The sequence below is a fragment of the Echinops telfairi genome, unplaced genomic scaffold, assembly GCF_000313985.2.
Source record: "Echinops telfairi isolate 266 unplaced genomic scaffold, ASM31398v2 ScPeMD7_2;HRSCAF=8, whole genome shotgun sequence".
Lineage (NCBI taxonomy): Eukaryota > Metazoa > Chordata > Mammalia > Afrosoricida > Tenrecidae > Echinops > Echinops telfairi.
Window position 1 is genome coordinate 9,895,821 of NW_022103898.1, and position 21,286 is coordinate 9,917,106.

The 21,286-nt window shown below is 42.4% G+C and overlaps 1 protein-coding gene and 1 pseudogene across 1 annotated transcript in view; both read right to left on the reverse strand.

Moving 5' to 3' along the window:
* ENTHD1 (ENTH domain containing 1) overlaps window positions 1-21,286 on the reverse strand; it is a 180,390-nt gene that overhangs the window by 97,599 nt on the left and 61,505 nt on the right. The window contains exon 4 of the mRNA XM_004700677.3: window positions 9,039-9,162. Within this exon, the coding sequence (XP_004700734.1) occupies window positions 9,039-9,162 (124 nt within the window). The remainder of the gene's footprint in view (window positions 1-9,038; window positions 9,163-21,286) is intronic.
* Window positions 20,133-20,276, reverse strand: LOC115870843 (annotated as a pseudogene).

Sequence of the window (21,286 nt, forward strand, 5' to 3'; positions counted from 1 at the left end):
GGTACAGATAAGAGCTGGAAACACAGGGAATCCAGGACAGATAAACCCCCCAGGACCAATAATGAGAGTAGTGATACCAGGAGGGGAAGGGAAAGGTAGGGGGAAAAGGGGAAACCGATCACAAGGATCTACCTATAACCCCTTCCCAGGGGAATAGACAACAGAAAAGTGGATGAAGGGAGATAGCAGTCGGTATAAGACATGAAAAATATAATAATTTATAAATGATCAAGGGTTCATGAGGGAGGGAGGGGGTGATGAGCTGATACCAAAGGCTCAAGTGGAAAGAAAATGTCTTGAAAATGATGATGGCAGCACATGTACAAATATGCTTGACACAATGGATGTTTATGTATGGATTGGGATAAGAGCTATAAGAGCCCCCAATAAAATTATTTTTAAAAAGAAATCAGCTCTATTTAGTTCAGGTCATTTCAAAACAATAGAGAAAAGGAAAAGGACTGGCCAGTAGATGTTTATGAAACTACTGGTTGTCCATTAAGGAGAAAGGTATAATCCCTGTTTAAAACCATTCACGAATACTTTAAATCTAGATGTATTAAAAAGCTAAAACAGTCAAAATATGGGTAAATACTCCAATATATTGTGAACATGGTTTGGAAAGATCTGTATAAAAAAATAAAAGTAAAGAAACCCCGGAAGCTATGAAGGAAAAGAGAAATACATTCGACTATATAAAAGACAAAACTTCTATAAAGACACCATTAAGAAACTTGAAAGACGATTCACAACCTAGCAGATGATAATTGCAACATAAACAACAGAGAAAGATTAGCAGCATATAGAGAGGATGCTATAAAACCAAACTAAATGAATGACAACAAACAACCAAAGGAAAAGATAGGTTAAGAAGGCACGTAGGTAATTCAGTGTGTAAACTATACCTGCTATGCAATCTCACTTTAATCCACTGTGGTGCTTAGGGATTATGTCAACTAGACACTCCTAGCTAGACTTGTCAATCAGGTTGCACCCCGATGACACCACCTTAATGGCAAGTTCCTCACTGGAGCTTCACTGGGACTCTGTGTCTGCCTCCAGGGGTGGCCCTGACCCTGAGATCTGTCATACTATATTACTGACCTTTGGATCCACTCGACGCTGCACCCTCTGGCCTGTAATCTTCTGCTTCCCAGTTTACCATTCTGCATCATGTGAGTGGCTACCAAGTCTGAAAAGGGACTTATGGACTAGCATTGGACTTAAGGACTCGAGTTGGGCTGGGCTGGTATGTCTTCTTGATATATAAGTACTTCTTGATAGAAAGCTTTTTCTTATACATATGTGAATGTCAGGAGATTGGTTTCTTTAGACAACTCCCCCTAACACATTCCACGTGGTGCAAATATAAGACTTGAAAATATCCAGTCTTGGTGAGGGTGTGAGTGAACAGGTACTTTCATATACTGCAAGCCAGAAAGTAAATCGGCAGTGGCCTTTTGAAGGGTAATTTGGCAATATCACTAAAATAAAAATAAGCATGCATCATGAGATGGTTAATGCTATGTGTCAACTTGGCTAGACGATGATTCTCAGAGCTTTGGAGGTCATGATGTAATCAGCCTCCACTTTGTGAACTGATGTGAACAACCAATCAATTGAAAGGGGACTTTCCTTGGTGGTGTGGCCTGCCTCCATGATATAAATGGATGCTCTGGTAAAACTCACGCTCATTCTCAACTCTGCACTCTTCTTAAGGCTTGACCTCTGGTTTGGAGGACATAAGCCTGCAGAAGTGTCTGGTCAGCCCTGATGTGCAAATTTTACATTTACCAATGCTTGCAACCCTGTCGGCCACTAGAGGTCTGCAGCCTGCCATCTGACCTACAAATGTGGGGTTTGGCAACCCTTGCAAGCATGAGCTGCTGTTTTTTGCCATTGCCTGGCCCATGAATTTGGGACTTGCCAGCCCCCAAATCAGATGAGCCATTTCTTTGATGTACATTTTTCTCTATTTAAATGTTTTATAAACATTGCTGGGTTTGCTCCTCTAGAAAACCCAGACTTTGACATTTGGTACCAGGAGCAGGGTGCTGCTTCAACATGTACCTACAATGTGGAAAAGGGTTTGGAATTGGGAAATGAGTAGAGGCTGGAAGAACTTTAAGGTGCCCAATATGAATCAGAATGAACATATTGGCAGTGGCTTTGGATTTTGATTTGAATAGTAAAGTCCTAAATTTCCTTGAAGAGACTGCTGGTAGGATTATGAGGACATCAGAGAAAATTCTGGTGAGGTCTCAGAAGGAATTGTGGAGACTCAGACAGAAAGCTTCTGCCATCTTAGAGAAAGCATATAGTGCAGTTAGCAATGTTGCGAAAGGAGCATGCTAACAGGTGAGGCTTTAAAAGGAAATGACCTGTAATTGGACAATGGAGGAAGGGCCGTGTTTTTAAATGCAGTGGCAAGGAACTTGTCTAAATTATGTTTGCACGTTTGGTGGACAGTAGAATTTGTAAGTGATAGACTTGGGTATTTCGGTGAGAAGATTTTTAAGCCAGATCTTAAAAGAGCAGCATGGTTTCTTTTTGCTGCTTACAGTAGAGGGTGGGAGGGAAGAGAGAACTTAAACATCAATTTTGCAAATAAAATCAGAACATAAGGATTTGGAAAATTCTATCATATAAACTAAGGAGGGGCTGTCACGCCCAAGGGGTAGGAGACCAGAGCTTACTGTTGCTGAAGGAGTCGGGTCACCATGAAGATGGCCTCGTAGGACAGGGCTACCCAACACCGAGGGGCAGGAGTCCATAGCAGTGGGCCTGGAAAGTGAAGTCTTATCCCAGGGCTAAGGTGCCTACACCCAGAACCTGAGAGCATGGCCAACCTTCAGAGGCTGGAGGACACAGCCATTGTCCAGACTATCCTAATGCACAGAGGGTTATTTCTAAGCCTTGAGAAAGAATTTATTTTGCTGGGTCTTGGATTTGCGTGGTTCCTGTTATTCCTTCTTTCCTTCCAATGTCTCCCATTTGTAACGTAAATATCTACCTTGAGCCTGTTCCATCATTATACTTCGGAATCAGATCACTTCTAAACTAGGTTCCAAAGTTTGCCCCAGCGTGGAAAACACCTGAAGTCTCATCCATATTTGATTTATATGATTCAGAAGATGATGAATTTGGGGCACAGGAGGTTGAAAGTTACAGATTGAACTGAAAATCCTAATTCCTATACCTGTGATTGTGATCCCATTTGGGAATGGCTTTTCTTTATGTTAATTAGACATGCTTGGAGTTAAATTTTGTCCCAGTAGTGTGGTGAATTAGTATAATATGGCTCTTCTAGACATGGTCTTTAACTCCCACCAAATGACTTTTTCATGATGGGTCTGCGTAAGATAAGGTGGGGGGAAGATACTCATAGAATTACATGATTCAGCTATGAGTGATTGTTGACAGGGTTAATTGTGATTGCCATCCTGCTGGGTAGAAAACTAGGCATTGCAAAAACAGGAAAGGGGGATGTTACTACCAGCAAGAGAACCAGGAGTGATGTGTGTCCTTTTGGTCCGGAGACCTCTGTGTATTGAACCTCCTCGACCCAGGAGGAGACTCTGACACCAGAGTAGCGGCAGAATGAGGAGCTGGAACAGGAGGCATATGGACTTCCCAGCCCACAGAGCAAGTGGCGCTGAGCGCCTCGGGCAGAAGGCTGGCCTGTGCAGTGGGTTCCCTCCAGCTGAGTTTGCTGACCTGCTGAGCTGGAGCTGAGTGCTTGTAGGCTGAGGATTATGGTGGAGTGGCATGCCCTTTGAGCATGTATTGGCAACCCTAAAAGAGTTTTGTAACACAGCCTCAGCAAGGTAGAAGTCAGGGCAAAGGGCCAGAGAGAGCCCTGCCTCCAAGCATGGCAGAGAAAAGATCATCCTAACTGAGTAACTGTACCTTGAGCACTTCTGATCTTGGATTGTAACCTCTTAACTTCCTAAATAAACCCCATAATTGCGAGTATCATCTGTGAGTTCTGCATGGCTATTGAATAAATTGTTGAATGCAGCTGAGAAATGGAGTGTGCTGGATGAAGGGAGACATCAGACAGCATAAGATATGACAAAATAATAATAATTTACAAATTATCAAGGGTTCATGAGGGAGGGGGAAGCAGAGAGGGAGGGAGGGGAAAAATGAGGAGCGGATATCAAGGGCTCCAGTAGAAAGCAAATGTTTGGAGAATGATGATGGCAACAAATGTACTTGACACAATGGATGGATGTATGGATTGTGATAAGAGTTGTACGAGCCCCCAATAAAATGATTTTTAAAAAAGAAAGAAAGAATAGAGTGTTCGTGGGAGAAACTGCTGGTGTCAGAATTGGGAAGGATGGTTGAGGGTGAGGGTAGGTCTGACCTTAGCCTCCTAGAAATTAACCTTGGGTGATGCTGACGTGGGGTTTAATTCCCCGCCCCCCTGTCCCCGTGAAGCTGGAGGAAGTCAGATGTCACCCCCATATCCCTTATCATCTTTCTTTATAGTCTCCCTAAATTATGTATTGTCAGTCCTAACCACTACATGTCTGTGGCTATAATTCCATTTGGGAATAGGTTGTCTTTGTTATGTTAGTGACAGGATTAGTGCCGGGGGTTTCTTGAGCTGATTTGTTTGTGATATGAAAGAGATTAGAGAAGCCAGGAAGAGGCAGAAATGGAGGTGAGAGATGCAGCACCACCTGAAGACTGGCCAGGAGCAGAAGCTCAGTGAGATAAAGAATTTCCTCCAGAGTCAATGGAGAGAGGAAAGCCTTGCGGACATCCTACATTTTTATGTCTAGCTTCCTAAACCGTAAGAAAGTAAACTTCTGTTTGCTAATGCCGTCTGCTTAGGGCACTGCTATAACAAAATGAAGACAAGGCAATATCAGTGTCGGGTGTATTAAGTCAATCAATTTTTTGAGGTATAAAAGAAGCAGAGATCATCAAGCCACAAAACGAGACTCTGTAAAGAGGCAAAGACTTTCCCCAGAGCCAACAGAGCAAGAAGAGGATCCCAGGTGGTATAGTGATTATGTGTTGGGCTGCAATCTCCATGGTTGGCATTTCAAAACCACCAGCAGTCTCTTGGGAGAAAGATGAGGCTTTCTACATCTGTAAGTAGTTACAGTTATTGGAAACACACAGGAGATCACTACGAGTCAGTATTGATAGCACTGAGCTTTGGATTGGAACAGAGAGAGCGCCTTCCCCTGGAGGCGGTGCCTTGAATTTGGAGACCTAGCCTACTAACCTGTGAGAAAACACACCTGTGTTTGTTAAAAGCCACCTCTGTGGCATGTCCATTGTAACAGCACTAGGGAACCAATGACACATCACCACCCAGGAATTTCGTTCCCAGTGATCCTTTTTGCTAAAGAAACATTCACCTATCTACACAGGGGTATTCACCAAAGCATTGTTCGTAATCGTGAAAACTATAAGACACCAAAATGCCTACCAGGAAGAGAACAAACTGTAATAACCAGGCAATGCAGGAGGTAAAAAAGCTAAGCCTATACTTCCTCACACACACTGACGATTCTCCATGTGCCATTGTTAAGGTTTTTAAAGTCACAGAAACACCCAGAACAACGCTCTAAAACAAACCAAACTATTAGTTGTAAAGGTACAGGTACATGTATGCATGTCAATGTAATCATCTAGTTATGGCAAAAGTGGCACCGAATTGATAGTGACAGTTAATTCTGGGAAGAGGAGTGTGTTGGAGAAAGAGAGAGTCAAGGGAAATTTTATCTTTATTAATACTGCTTTTGTGTATAAAAATACTGAATATATTCGAGTTTGTTGTTTATATCATTTAAAATAAAGAGTAATTAAGATACACAACTCTACATTTTCTAATAGGAATATGAACAAAGTCACGCAGTAACATGGTGAAATAAGAGATGAGTTTAGCGTGTCGAAGGATTTGCTAGCAGTAGTGACATTTCAACGCGGCCTTGATGTTTGAGTAGGATTCTGTCAAGTGTTAGTAAGTTGGTGGAGGATTGTACTGTCCAAAGATGTCTGGATCTGCACCAATATACATCCAACCCAACTTGTTCTTCCTTCAGATGGCATTGACATTCTTTCCTGGGGGTGAGGGGGGGGGCTATGTTCCCGCCTCTTGAACTTGGGCGGGACTCTGTCATTGCCTTGATGAATAGAATGGGTGGAAGGATCACAGCTTGACTTGGAGGCTATGCAGCTTCTGCCTGGCCCTTCCTTTCACAGGATGCTCACTCTTGGAAACCAGCCACCATGCTGTGAGGAAGCCCAAACTCGTCTGTGTGGCCAGATCACATGAAGAGGCCCATGTGGAGAGAAACGGAGACCCCCCAACCGAAAACCAACAACAACCGAAAAAAGCGAAAGAAAGAACCCGCAAAAGGTTCCCGCCCCCAGGCCTCCGAGTTCTCCAGCTGAGGCCCAGACATACATCACGGAGCAGACAAGCCATCCCCACTGTGTCCTGCCCCAGTTCCGACTCCGGAGAATTTGTGAGGCGAAGTGGCTGAAGTCGGTGAGCTGGAAGGTAAACTGCACAGCCAAACGAGCAGGCACACAGACGTTCTGAAGCGAAGAAACTGCACAAGAAGTGCAATGTAGGTGCGTATTGCAGAGAGAGGCCCACCGGGTTGGCTGGGCCCAAACTCTAAAGGTCTTATAGAACACTATCCAGAGATTGACTCTCTACTATCGGCAGTGAAGGACCATTCAAAGAGGTTACACTGAGAAGTGAAATGCTAATGTGTGAATTTTATCAAGAAAACTCTGAGACCAGTATCGAAGGAAATATAAGAGAATGAGAAAGACTTAAAGATAGGAAAAGCCCTTCCGGTGAAGGTTGGTTCCAGCCAAGTGAAATGGTGGGGTCATCCCCATGGACTATATGCTTTATGACACTCTAGGGCTGCCCTTATACTTATTGATATGAGATTTCCCTATATTAAAATGCAAGTGTTTAGGGAATGTTAGGGCCCAAAATGTGCTTCTTTCACACTTCTCCGCTTGGATCCATTTGCTTAAAGTGAATTCTAAGATGACAAAGCAAATGGTTCTGTTTTATTTGTTAAAATGGGGGGCGGTAAGCATGTGTAACCATTATTTGTATCCATAATACCAGGTTCTACGGGGTAAGTGCTGGCTTGCTAACCACGAGATGGTCAGTTCAAACCCAGAGAACGATGAGGCTGTGTGCTACTGTAAAGATCCGTAGCCTCAGGAGCCCCAGATGGTGTGTCACTATGAGCTGGACTATGCTGCGGCTCTTCATAAGGCTTCCAGCGGCCAATCCCTCAGAAATGGACAGACGCTTCCTTCTTGGTAGTCTGTTCTTTGTCTGGAAGCTTTGCTGAAACCCATTCACTCTGAGGGACCCTGCTGGTGTCTGACACACTAATGACATCGCTTCCAACGTCACAGTAAGACAAACGGCGGGTAAGTGGTGGAAAAGCACAGCGAGAGTGTTCCTGAGAAGCAATGATGGCGAGACCTCATCTCATGTATTTTGGACATGTGATCAGGAGCGATCAGTCCCGGGAAAAGGACATCAAGCTTGGTCAAGCAAGGGAGCAGTGAAAAAGAGGCAGACCTTTGACAAGATGGACTGACCATGTGGCCGCGCTAACGGGCTCAAGCATGACAATTATGGGGACGGCACAGGATTGGGCATTGTTGTGTGCGACTGTGCACAGGAAGCTTTGAGTTTACACCAGCTCAACAGCACTTAACAACAGTGAGTTGGAATCAACTTGATGGCACTGGTGTTTTTTTGTTTTGTTTCTGATGGGGAGGGGGAGTTACACAAACATCACCAGAAGCCCCAGTGACTTCATTTTGTGCCTGTTAGACTGGTGACCATGTGAACCGCAACCTCCACTATCTTGAGACCAGAAGAATTAGATGGTAACTCAGCTAGAAACTCCCACACGGAACGGGAGGAAAATGTAGGCACCAATTCAAAGTCATGAAAAGGAGCAGATTTGCTTGCTGTATGAGAGGAGTGGTGCAAGCCCTGACGCTCCCTTAGACACGCTTCAAATCTGGAACCAGACCTACCTTCGGGGCTTCCCTAAGGGAAACCCTACGGTGCAGATCGACTCTGTCCTATGCAATCACTGGCAGTGTGTGTTTGAGTTAGGGTTGCCATGAAGCAGGATCAACTTGAATGGAGTCGATTTTTATAGGACATTTTCATTGAAAAAGAGGAGGCTCAAAAGACAAGAGGGAGTTAGGGAGAGCAGGTTATTTGAGGGGCATCATCCTATGAAAAGGGGAAGGTGGAACTTGAACACCTGTGTGAGAAGGGCAAGGACACATGGAAGGAAATAGAAGTAACGAGACGTAAGAGGATGAAGGGTACTCCTGGGAACGTTCCACTCCCTTCAAGGCTTCCTGCGCTGTGAGAAAAACAAGCAGAGCGGACTGAAAACGGAGGGTTCGGGGAGAAGGGGGCTAACGTGGAGCAGATCGGCAGTGCCTCAGTCAGCTCTAAAAGGGTCCTGAATCACCATACAGATTTGGGTTTTGATAGTATAATTTGTCGGACATCAGCTTTGTAGAATTTAGAAGAGCTTTTTTTCCCCTGATGTTAATTACTCAAGAAATGATGGCCCCATTTGCAGGACTCCAGGCATCTCGAGTTTTCACATTTCCCCCCCTCAAGCCTACTTTTTGAATTTAAAAAAAAATCATAATTTAAACGCTGCATCAAAAGAAAGCTAATCAAAACAAGAAAATAAGGAACTCCAATGAGAATTTTGGTGTTTTGTCATTTGTAAAAGATATTAGTTAATACTTTTTTGGAAACCATAAAAAAGAAAATAGAGCAAAATAAAGAAAAGCCATGGGCACAAACAATAAAATAAGACAAAGGAGCATGTGTGGGTTGAATTTACCCAGGCTCGTCTCAGCCCTCATTACCACAGTGAAACAAGAGCCACTGCTGCTCGTGTTCGCAAAAGGAGGGCTGATGCAAAGCAATCCCTGCCCGGGTTTCTTTGCATTCCGCTTTCCAAGTAAACTCCCTGCCACGTAGTTACCTGCGTCCCAGGGGTTACGGACCTCTGCTTCCACGTCTGATGTCCCCATAGCAGGAGAGGCCGTGGAAGGTGGTCTTGTTGGCAAAGGTGGCTTTGGGTCATCATCATAAAATAATATCAGGTCCTGAGAGAAAAGAAGAGAGAGCGTGAGAGTTGGAAAAACAAATTTAATCTCCCTGTCTAATTACTATGGCGATCCAATGTGCGTGGGTGTAGGCTAACTTTATCAGCTCCACATTTTGATTGGCACAAGAGCCACATAAATTGTCCATACCCCTGGGGCCCCTGAAGTCCTGGGTAGTTTCCTTCCTCTGGAACCCCCACTCCTTGCTGGAGACACCCCATGGAAATTGGCAGTGATTTCAATTGGACAACCCTGAAGGGTACTATCACAGTGGTCAATCGCTTTGTTGTTTTGGTAATAATAAAGCAGCCTGGGTGTGTCTTTTATTTTAGATTTAAAATTTTTAACATTTTATCATGAAGTTTAAAGGCGAAAGATGATCGAATCATGCAGGCTAAGCAATAATCAACTCATGACCAATGTTGTTCCACTTAGATTCCTCCCATTCTTCCCTGTTTTAGTTTGAAGCCAATTCTAGCTACATCACTTCATGACATACCTCTAAATGATAAGGCCTTTTAAAGTCCAATAGTAATTGTATCGCATCTTCTTCCCAATGATTCTTTAAAATCATTAGTGATCCTACACTGCTCAGATCAATTACTCATAAGTGTCTAAACAATTACTCATAAATGTTAAACAGATTTTTCTAAGTTTGTTTGAAGGAGGATCCAAATCCAGTGAGATTGGTTAATATATCAGTTTTCCTTCTGTAAGCTGGGGATTTAAATATATATATATATAATTAAAATGCTATTAAAATATAATTACATATAGTAAAATATGCAAACCTGAAGTGTTGAACTCAATAACTTTTCACACACTCCATGTAACCATATTTCCTTCAGCCCAGAAAGTAACCCCCAAACCCTTCCCATGTTGATCATATTCCCACAATTTATTTATTCATTCTCTTGCAGATAGACATTTGAGTTGTTTCCATATTTGGGCTTTTATGGATGAAGCTACTACAAGCATTCTTATATGAATCTTTCCAGAGACAAATGCACTCACTACTCACGGGTATTTACATTGGAGTGAAATTGCTAGGTCATAGGACAGACTAACGCTTAACCTCATTAGAAACCGCAAAGCCATTTTCCAAAGTGACTTTGCCACGTTGCAAAGTAAAACTTCTGGAGATTGTTTTAGGTTCCTGTGCATCTATAAGAATTAATTCAGAGAGCTGTTGTATGTCCTTTACCCAAACCTCCACCCGCTCCCCGCTCCATGGTAATATCCTGCAAAATTACAGTTCAATCACAAGCAGGGCATTAACACTGATACAGTCAAGACACAGAACATTTCCACCACCAAAAGGACCCCTCCTGTTATTTTTCTATAGCTGTACACATTTCCCCCTCTTTATTCCTGCAAACCACTACACTGGTCTTCATTCCTGTACTTTGACTTCTCATTGGAATCCTATAGTATGCAGCCTTTGAGGACTGGCTTCCACTCCTTCCCCCACCCTCCGCCTGGAATAATTCTTTGAGATTCATCCAAGTTATTGCATGTACTATGCAGTTGTCATTTTTGTTGCTGAGGGGCATCCACTCTCTTTGGTCTAACCCATTAAAGGACAGCAAGCTTGTTTTCAGCTGTAGAGTATCATGAATATGTGTGTACAGATTTTTATGTGTGGAAATCAGTTTTCACGTCTCTAGGATAAATGCCCAAGAGTGCCATTGCTGAGTCATATTGTAGTTGCATGTTTAGTTTTATAAGAAACAGCCAAATGGTTTTCCAGAATAGCTGTATCATTTTACATTTCCATCAGCAATAGAGGAACATTTCACATCTCTGCACCCCCATCAGCATTTGGTGTTGTGACTATTTTCTCCATACCATCCCGATAGGTATATTAGTGATATCTCACTGTGCATTTAAATCACATTATCCTAATGGCTCATTATATTGAACAGCTTTTTATGTGTTTATTTGCCATACATAATTCCTCTCAGGGGACTAGCTTCTTTCCCAGGCTCTAATTTGATGGTTTAGATTTTCACTATTGAACTTGGAAACTTCTCTGGATGATCCAGGTACAAGCTCTTTGTCAGTTAGGTCTTGCAAAGGTGCCCTGCAGCGGATAGCTTATCTTTTCAGCCTGTTCATGGAGACATAAAGAGTGAATGCTTTACATTTTGGTGAAGTTCTTTGCTAATTTTTCCTGCTGGGAATTCTGCTTTGACATTAAAACAGAGACTTCTTTGCCAAATCCTAGAGTTTCTCCTATGTTTAAAGTTTTATGTTGTACATGTAAGTGCAAGCTCTATTTGGAGTTGGTTTTTACCTAAGGTTTAGGTTGAGGCTCATTGATTTGCCAGTAAGTCTCCAATTGCCCCAGTATCATTTGTTGAAAAGAGTATCTTCCCTCCATTTACGTCCATTTCCTTTGCACTTTTATTAAAAATCAGTTGGGCCTGTTTGCTAGGGGCCATTTCTAGGTCTCCATTTTGCTTTACTGCCCTGTTTCTCAGCTGACATCACATTCTCTTGATTACTGTAACCACACAATAGACTTTGATACCAGGTAGAGCGACTACTCCAATCTCATTCTTCTTGTCAAGATGACTTCAGCTTTTCCTACAACTTTCAAATAGACTTGTTATCTATGCCTACACAAAGTCTTGTTGGGTACTTACGGATTTTGCTTTAAAACTATAGAGCAATTAGGAGTGAACTGACATCTCTACTATGTTGTGCCTTCCAACCCATGAATGTGGTCTCTCTAGTATGTGAGGTTTGTTGATTTCTTTCATTAGTGTTTAATGATCTGCAACATACAGACACTGTAATGTTTTATTATAGTGATGCATAAGTAATTCGCTTTTAAGAAGCTATGGTGGTGCAGTAGGTTAATTGTTGGCCTGCTAATCACAAGGTTGGTGGTTCAAACCCACCAGCTGCTCCAGAGGAGAAAGATTAGGCTGCCTGTCCCCTACAGATTTATAGTCTTGGAAACACTAAGGAGCAGTTCTACTCTGTCCTATGGGATTGGTACAGATTCAGTAGCAAGGGTTCACTTCTCTGTTGAGTTGTAAGTGGTATTCTGTTTTAATTTCCATTTCCATATGTTTAAAATTAGTGTATAGAAATGTTCATAATAAGTATATAGGAATGCAATTGATTGCTGTTGCTCTTGCATCCTGCAACCTTGCTGAATCCAACTAGCTGTAGCTGTGCGATTTTCTACAATCATGTCTTCAAATAATCATCGATACTAATAAAAACAATTTTATATCTTTCCGATTTGGAATATCTTCTCTTCTCTTGCCTTCTTATGGTGGCGAGAACTTCCAAAACAATAATCCTCACAACAGAACCTAGAGTTAACATCATGGGAAATGGAGCAAAGAGTGAAGTTGTCAGGGACTTTTTCTTGCTGGGATCCACAATCAGTTCTCCAGGAAGCAACAACAAGAGATCAAACAATGCGTTGCATTGGGCGAATCTGTTGCATAAGAGCTCTTTCAAGTATCGAAAAGCAAGGATGCTACTCTGAGGACTAAAGTGTGCCTGACCAAGTCACAGTCTTTTCAATCATACGCATATGCATGTGATTGCATATGAAAGCTGGACGTTGACTAAGGACGGCTGAAGAAGAATCAATGCATTTGAATCATGGTGCTGGTGAAGAACACTGGAAACACCATGGGCTGCAAAAGAGCACGTAGAAGTGCAGCAGAATGTCCGTAGAGGCAGGATGGCGAGGCTTTGTGTCACCTGCTTTGGACACGGGAAAGCAGAGGGCCAGGGAGCAAGAGCAAGGCCCTCACAAGGGAACTGACACGGTGCTGCAGTCATGGGCTCAGACACAGGGACACTTGCGAGGGTGGTGCAGGCCTGGGGACTCTCTTGTTCTATTGCGCACACAATCGCCATGAGTCCGAATTCACTCCGTGGCACATCTAACGACAGTGTCCTGCCTGTTTCCACCAACCTTGGATCCACACGAGTCTACATCCACCAGCCTGTGATCTTCCTGCTTCCTGCTTCACCTTTCTGTGTCATCGGCCTGCAGTTATGTGAGTCGGAAGAGGGTCCCGGCTTGTATCAGACTCATGGATTGAGTCGAACTGGCTGGGCGCCTACTTGATGTAAGATGACTTCTGGATATAAAGCTCTTCCTTATACACAGATGAGTGTCACTGAATTTGTTTCCCTAGACAACCCAGCCCAACGCACTAAAGAAGACAACTAAGTCTTCCAACAATATGGTTCAAATTTCAGTTATTACGGACTAGTATGGAATAATAACATCACGGCTAATTCTTCAATCCACAAATCACTAAATAAGTCACAGAAACACACCACAGTTAATACCATGAGTCAATTCCTTCCTGTCCTGACTGATAGGCTAGAGTAGAACTGCCCCTTTGGGCGTCTGGGCTGAAATGTTTGGGTTTCCAAGGTTACACATCTTTATGGGAGTAGAAAGCCTCATTTTCCTCCTGTGGAGCGACTGCTGGATTTATATTACTAAGCTTGCAGTCAGCAGAGCAACACGTAACCCACTACACCACCAGGAAGACTGGAGAAGAGCCAAGGCATTTGAATTCTGGTGCTGGCGAAGAATAGTGAGAGTGCGATGAGCTTCCAAATGAACCAACAAATCTGTCTTGCAGAAAGTACAGCCAGAATGCTCTTCAGAAGAAAGGAGGGCAAGACCGTCTCACGTTCTTTGCGATGTGATCAGGAGATTGCAGTCCCTGGAAGAGGACAGCGTGCTTGGTATAGTAGGTCAGCAAAACAGAGGGAGCAATCGCCAAGGACGTGAACTGACACAGTGGCTGCAACAATGGGGTCAAACATAAGAACAATTGTGAGGACGGTGCAGAACCAAGTAGTGCTTCTTTCTGTTGTACGTCGGGTCCTCTATGAGTTGAAATCGACTCACCACCACCTACCAACAACAACCACGGTCAATAGCCCATCATCCCATGTCTTTCCAAGTCTGTTGGTGAATTTCTCAGTATGTAGCTGCAATTCAGTGTACACACAGAAGAGTTTTGGTTGCCTCATTGGTTCCCAGCGGGAAACCCAAGTGACATTTTACGAAGGTAAACTGGCCAACAAGCTGAAGATAAACAAAGGAATGGAACGTGATAATGTTGGAATGATTTATGAATCCAATGTAAATGGAGCTACAGAAAAATAGTTGGCTCTGGAAATGCTAACATTCCTGCCATTCCAGTGCATCGAGAGGAACTTGTTGTTGTTCAACTCACAGCAACCCCATGCACAACTGAACAAAACACTGCTTGGTCCTGTGCCATCCGCACAATTATTTCTGTGCCCGAGTCCATGGTTGCAACCACTGTCAATCCATCTCGCTGAGGGCTGTTCTCTGGTCTGCTGCCCCTCTACTTCACCAAACATGGTGTCCTTCTCCAGGGATTGGTCTCTCCGGAAGAATTAAGCAAAGGCAACTTTATTGACATACATTTTAGAAGTGGTTGTGAGGAAAAGGACGGAGATATCCCAGAAGAAATGATCCAGCAAAAATGTTCACATTAAAAGATCTTTCAGCATCCTCATCCAATGGATTGTAAAATGGTAGACCCCTACGGAAAGTACTACGGCACTTCCTCAAAAAGCTAGACACAGGAATCCCTGATGAGCCAGTAATCCCACTCTTGTGTAGACCTCAGAGATCTAATAGCAATGATACAAATAGACATCTCACACTGCGTTCATCGAAGCCTATGACAATAGCAAAAAATGGAAACAATCTAAGAGGTGTTCCTCAACAGATGAATGGATAAGCAAATTTTGGCGTGTAACCACAATGGAATATTATGCAACCATAAAGAATACTGATGCATCCTTGAAACATCTTATAAAGTAGATGAAATCTGTAGGATACTATGCTGAGTAAAGTAAGTTAATCGCTAAAGGTCCAATATTGTGTGGCCATACTTTTATAAGAAAACAAAAATAGATATTTAGACAGAGACCAATGCCTATTGGGGTCACCAGTCATAGGGGTGGGGGGAAAGGGGAAGCACTAACTAGATAGTAAACATTTCCTCTGGTGATGAGAAGGGTAACATCAAATGTGGGTGAAGGGACACAGCTCAACCAAGTTAAACGATGTCACTAAAAAAAATGCATCAGAAAAAAATGATATCTTTGGGAAAGAATATAACAACTACAATTTTGCAACAATACCACTAACAACTAAAAACTATGTGTACCATTCTATACACACACATACACACACACACACAAACATACCAAAAAACCCAAACTCACTGCCATGGTGTCAGTGCCCACTCACAGTGACCCTATAGGACAGCGTAGAACTGACTGAGTTTCTACTGGAGTAGAAAGCTCTGTGGTGAGAAAGACTGGTGAAAGGAGAAAGACTGGTGGTGTTAAATTGCTAACCTTGCAGCTAGCAACCCAATGTGTAAATATATATATGTATATATATATTTAAAATATATGTATATATAGCCATATAAAATATGAGTACATATGGGTACACATAAATATCTATAGGCATATCTCCATATAGATACGTGTGTGCATGCATGCATTTTCATATATATAATAAAACACTTAGGAGACACAAGTATGGATACTTTTTAGACCAACTAAACACCTCAAGAGAGTGGTTTTCTGACTTGAAGACATAGTTCCAGGGGACAACTCAGATAACTACATAATGTGTTTCATACAGGGCAGGTTCTATATTGCAAAAGGGTGCATGGTGTCTGGGGTACTAAAAGTCTGGGAGCACCCCTCAGAGACTTGGAAAGGGGCTGTCTTTGTTACGTGAATGGGGTGGGATCCAGGTAGGGTATATCTTGAGTCATCTCTCCTGAAATATCAAAGAGTGTAAACAATAAAAGAGAGTAACCAAGCAATTCAGCAAGCAGAGACCGACGGAGGAGAGAGACCAAATCACATGAAGAATGAGCAGAAACAGAAGCCCAAGGAGACAAGGGCCTTTCCCCAGACCTGCCAGGGGAATAGCCAGCTTCACTCGAGAGCTGGTGCCCTGAATTCAGAACTCTGCCCTCCTGAGCTGTTTATTAAAGTGACCCACTTGGGGTATTTCTGTAATCGGAGCATAGAGAACCAATACAGAACTGACTGAGGTGCTCTTAAAAATACCTACCTACAGTGTGGAAGTGGTTCTGGGAAGTGGGTGATGGTGGAGAACGAAAGAGTTTTAAGGTATTTAGTTAAAGCTTAAATTACCTTGAAAAGACTATTTGTAGAATGATGGATGTCAAAGGCAGTTCTGGAAAAGGCTCAGAAGCAAGTGAGCCTAAAGGCGGTCTCTGTCATCTTAGCTAACATCCACGGCGTCAGAAAGAGAAAGTTGCTGGAAAGGTAAACGTTCAATGTGCTCCTTGTGCAGAAGACCCTCAGCAAAATGGATTGACACAGTGGCAGCCAGAGTGCGCTCAGACAGAGTGATGATTGTGACGATGGCACAGCACCGGGCAGAGCTTCATTCTGCTGTCTATAAGGTCGCTCGGAGTCAGACCAACTTGATAGCACTTCACAACAGAGAAGCTGAACTACTGTTGAGTTGTAAGAAGACTGCAGGAGACGTTTCTGGTTTAAATATCCTGTCAGGGCAATCACTGGGGGTTCGTCAGCTTCCGTGACTCCAGAATGTCTGGTGTCCTGAGAATTGGAAATTCTGTTCTACATTTCCCTCCTTTTGATCAGGAGTCGGTTATAGAATCATTGTCTTAAAAGTCTGGTAATGGTACTATCTAATTCTGGTCTCATGGCAAAAGAGCAGTTATTCATGGAAATGATTAAACACACATTCTAGTTCCTCTTTCTATACCTGATCCACAGGAGCCTTGGTGGTATCGTGGGTTACACATTGGACTGCTAACCACAAGGTCAGCAGTTTGAAGCCACCAAGCCACTCCAGGGGAGAAAGATGAGGCTTCCTAGTCCTGGGAAGATTTACAGTCTTAAAAACCTGCAGGGCCAATTGTACCCTGTCCTGTAGTCACTATGAGCCAGAATCCACTCGTCATGAGTTTGCTTTGTTGATTATGTACTTGATTCTCATTTTGCCTCTGTTGTTCCAAGCAACCAATTGCGATTGGATGGCTGCTAACACGTTTTTTTAAGACCCCATGCAGGCACTACGCAACCAATTAGAAGGTGGAGTAGAATCACTCAACATGCGAGTCGGCCAATTAACCGGATGTCTCATGAAACCATGAGCATAAATCTGCAAAGCATGCACCAAGCCCCATGAAGGTTTGGTTGTACACAAGCAGCCTCGGCAGCGACTGTTGTTGTTGCAAATCTTGTTAAGTTTTTTACAAAGAATTCAATTCATGAGGGTTTTAATGTTTTAAATACAATGTACTGCCTCAATAGTAGTTTTATTATTTTTCATTTCTCTGTGTTAGTACAACGAATGGTACAAGAATTTGTAACAGTTTTACAAAATAAGAAACATTTTAAGATTACAGAGAAGCAGATTGCTTCCAATTGGTGACTGATTGTCTTGCGTGGTTTGGGCTTGCACCGTCATTTTTAGAGGCCTGCCCGCTGTGCCAAGTGAGGCCCGTCTGTACTTGATGTTTAAGTTCAATCCGTTGCAGCTGCTATCCTGACGGCTGCTTCAGTCTTCCCATCTTTGGTCAAAGTAAACTTGAAGTGGGATTCTGAGTTCTTCTCACATATGTGGTGTCGCATTCTCTGGGTAGGATTTATTTATAAATATTTATTTATTTATAAATAAATATAAATATTTATTTATAAATCCTGGGTAGGATTTATTTCCTGTCTCAAACATTCCTCCACGGGAACCCTGGTTCTTTCTGAGAGAAATGGTGTTTGGAAAGCACAGTTTGAACATGTTCTGCAGCTGGAAGAGTCGTGTCTACGTCTTTTCAGAGGAGCGAGCAAAGGAAAAGCACTGGCGATAAGACTCCTCGTGAGCCCAGATCTACTTCCAGGAGAGAGCAAAGGAAAAGCACTGGTGATAAGACGCCACATGAGCCCAGATCTACTTCCAGGAGAGAGCAAAGGAAAAGCACTGGTGATAAGACGCCTCATGAGCCCAGATCTACTTCCAGGAGAGAGCAAAGGAAAAGCACTGGTGATAAGACGCCTCATGAGCCCAGATCTACTTCCAGGTCAGTTTAGGTCTACAGGTTACGACTTAAATATTTTCTATCTTCCATATGGCCTTTCTCCCATGCTGAGGCTCCTAGTTCTCAAGGTTGAGATGAAAGAAATAGAGAGTCGCATGATACTCCCCTGATGCAGCCCCTTTTATACACACAATTGTCTCAGAGTAAAAATACCAACATCTCAGAGCTAAGACACCAGCTGGATACAAGATACAATTGTTTTGCTTTATTATACGTTCTTAGGAATTACTTGAACTTTGTTTTGTAATTACGCAAAATATTTCCAATTTTCTGATGACAAATCTAAGAGCATGGTGGCACAGTGGGCTATCCATTGGGCTGCTGACTGAAAGACTGGCAGTTCAAATCCACCAGGTGCTCTAAGAAGGGAAGATGAGGCCTTCTGTTGGTTTATCGCTGTGGAGACCCTACCCTGTCCTGCAGGATCACTACTGGTGGGAATGAATTGGCAGTGGGTATGGTAATGACAAATCTACAAAAACCAACGGATATGTTCAAAGAAATCTAGCTTCTATCATTCATTTTCACCTTGTTCCTTTTCTGCTTTTATGGGTAATCTGGTTTTTGTTTGCTTGTTTGAATTTGGTTTATCTTTATGTGTTAATGTTTAGTATAAACAAAGAGGCAATCATAGAATGGGCCCAAACATAAAGGAGAAATTATCAGCCCAAAGATCATTGGGCTTCTGGGCTGAGATTTTGGTAGACTGTTGGTGAGGTGTAATGTAAGTCTTGGTAGGGCAATTTGAGGGTATTTTTCAAAACTGTAAATAAAGATAATCTCTCCATGCAATCCCATTCCTTGGAGAGTATTATATATATCATTATATATTATATTTAATCATATATTATTAAATATATGATATATATATATGCCAAAATTCAGGGCCATCGAGTCAATGGTGACTCATAGCAACCCTCTGTGTTTCCAAGACTGTAACTGTTTATAGGAGTAGAAAGTCCCATCTTTCCCCTGCGGAGCTGCTAATCATTTCGAACTGCTGACCATGCAGATCACAGTCGTGGTAATTACATAACCTGGTGTCAACTTGTGAAGGGGTGGAGTTTAGCCTGTGGATCAGGTTGTAGCTTGATGACCTCATTTGGAGGCGCTAAGGAAATAAATAGCTCACTGGAGGTGGGACAGACACACTCACTCCCTGAAAGACATTACTGAAGATGAACCTGATGGAGCTACACTGATGCAGCCAGAGCCATGGAGCTGGAGGAGCCACGTGGAGACCCACACCAGGGCTAAGATGCTTCCACCGCTACTGGATCTACAAGACATTCCACCCACTGGACTGTGATCTTCCTGTACTCAGCATCATTGCATGTGTTGCATGAGTCTGTAGAGGAATTTACAGACTGGTACTGGACATATGGGCTAATATTGGACTTATGGACTTGAGCTGGATTGGGTGGGATGTTTTCTTATATTCAATTGCTCTTGTATATAAAGCTCTTTCTTATATACGTATGAGTCTCCCTGGATTTGTTTCTCTAGTTTATCTGGACTAACACAACAGCCCAACACTATAACCAATATATATATTGGTTATATGGTTATATATATTATATATGGAATATATAATAGATGTGATATATTCTATATACATATATGTATATACACATATGTATGTAAATATATGTATATATGATTATTATTAAAACATTGATTTAAATAGACCAAAAAATCCCTAAATTATTATCAATAAGGAATGGTTAAATGAATTAAGATTCATACATCAAGTCTGCAGCAAGGCGACATGTACTGACATAGAAATAGCTTCATAATATATTGTTTGATTCTTTTATTTGTCCGCCACTACCACAAATTATGCAGTCGAGTTTCCCACATTTGGGGAAATCGCAGGGGTCAGCACATCCAGAGTGCAATGGATACGCCTCGCCTGGGAAAACCACCTTCGTGATCAATGTATCTCCCCTGCCAGGTAAGTATATTGTTTGATTTTTTAAAAGCATATTTTACAACAATATAAAATGAATGATTCCATTTATTATCTAGGAGGATGTCTCTAAGACATAAAGAATAAAACATGCTGCAGAGTGATAAATATTGAATGATTCTATTTAGATAAAAGAAATGGGTGAGCATATAAAATTTCCAGAAAAATTTAAAAAGTGAAAACTTAACAATAGTTGCCTCTGAGTACAAGGACCAAAGGAGAATAGAGGAATAAAAGGAAACATTGATGTTCATTTTTCACTCACTTATACAAGGGTAGGAACCTGGTGGAGTAATGGGTTATGCGCTGGGCTGCTAACTGCGTGGTCAGCAACTCAAATCCAGCCACTCCTCAGGAGAAAGACAGGGCTTTCTACTTCTGTAAAGAGTTACTGTCTCGGAAGCCTACAGGTGGAGTTCTACTCTGACTTACAGGGTCTCTGTGAGACAGAATCGACTAAACGACTTGGAGTTTTATACAAGAAAGTAAAAAAAAAGTATTGCTAGAAAATAATACAACCTATTATTAAAGAAAAAAATATCAAAATGTGAAGCTGTTCTTTCTCAACATCGGGGTCTACACACTTCAGAAGGAGGTGTTTCATCTCGCTCCCCCTTCCCTGAAGAATCATGCACTCTTGCATGTAAGAGGGGGTACGCCCCCCCTAATTCTTCCCCCTCAAAGTCATGTATTTAAATTATTTTCCAAAACAACTTTATCACCTTCAAAGTACCCTCCCTTACACTTAATACATTTGTCAAATCTGTGATTCCATTCTTAGAAACACTTTTCAAACTCATCTGTTTGGATGGCTGACAGCACCTCCCTTGTCTTTTTCCTTCACCTCTTCTGCTTCATCAAATTGCTGTTCTTCATGTCCCTCTTCATTCACGGAAACAAAAAGAAGTCACACAGAGCAAGGTCATGTAAGGTGCGTAGGGCAAGAGAAGCATGCTGTTTTTTGCTAAAAACTGGTGCACTGGGATGGCTGCATGAGCAGGTG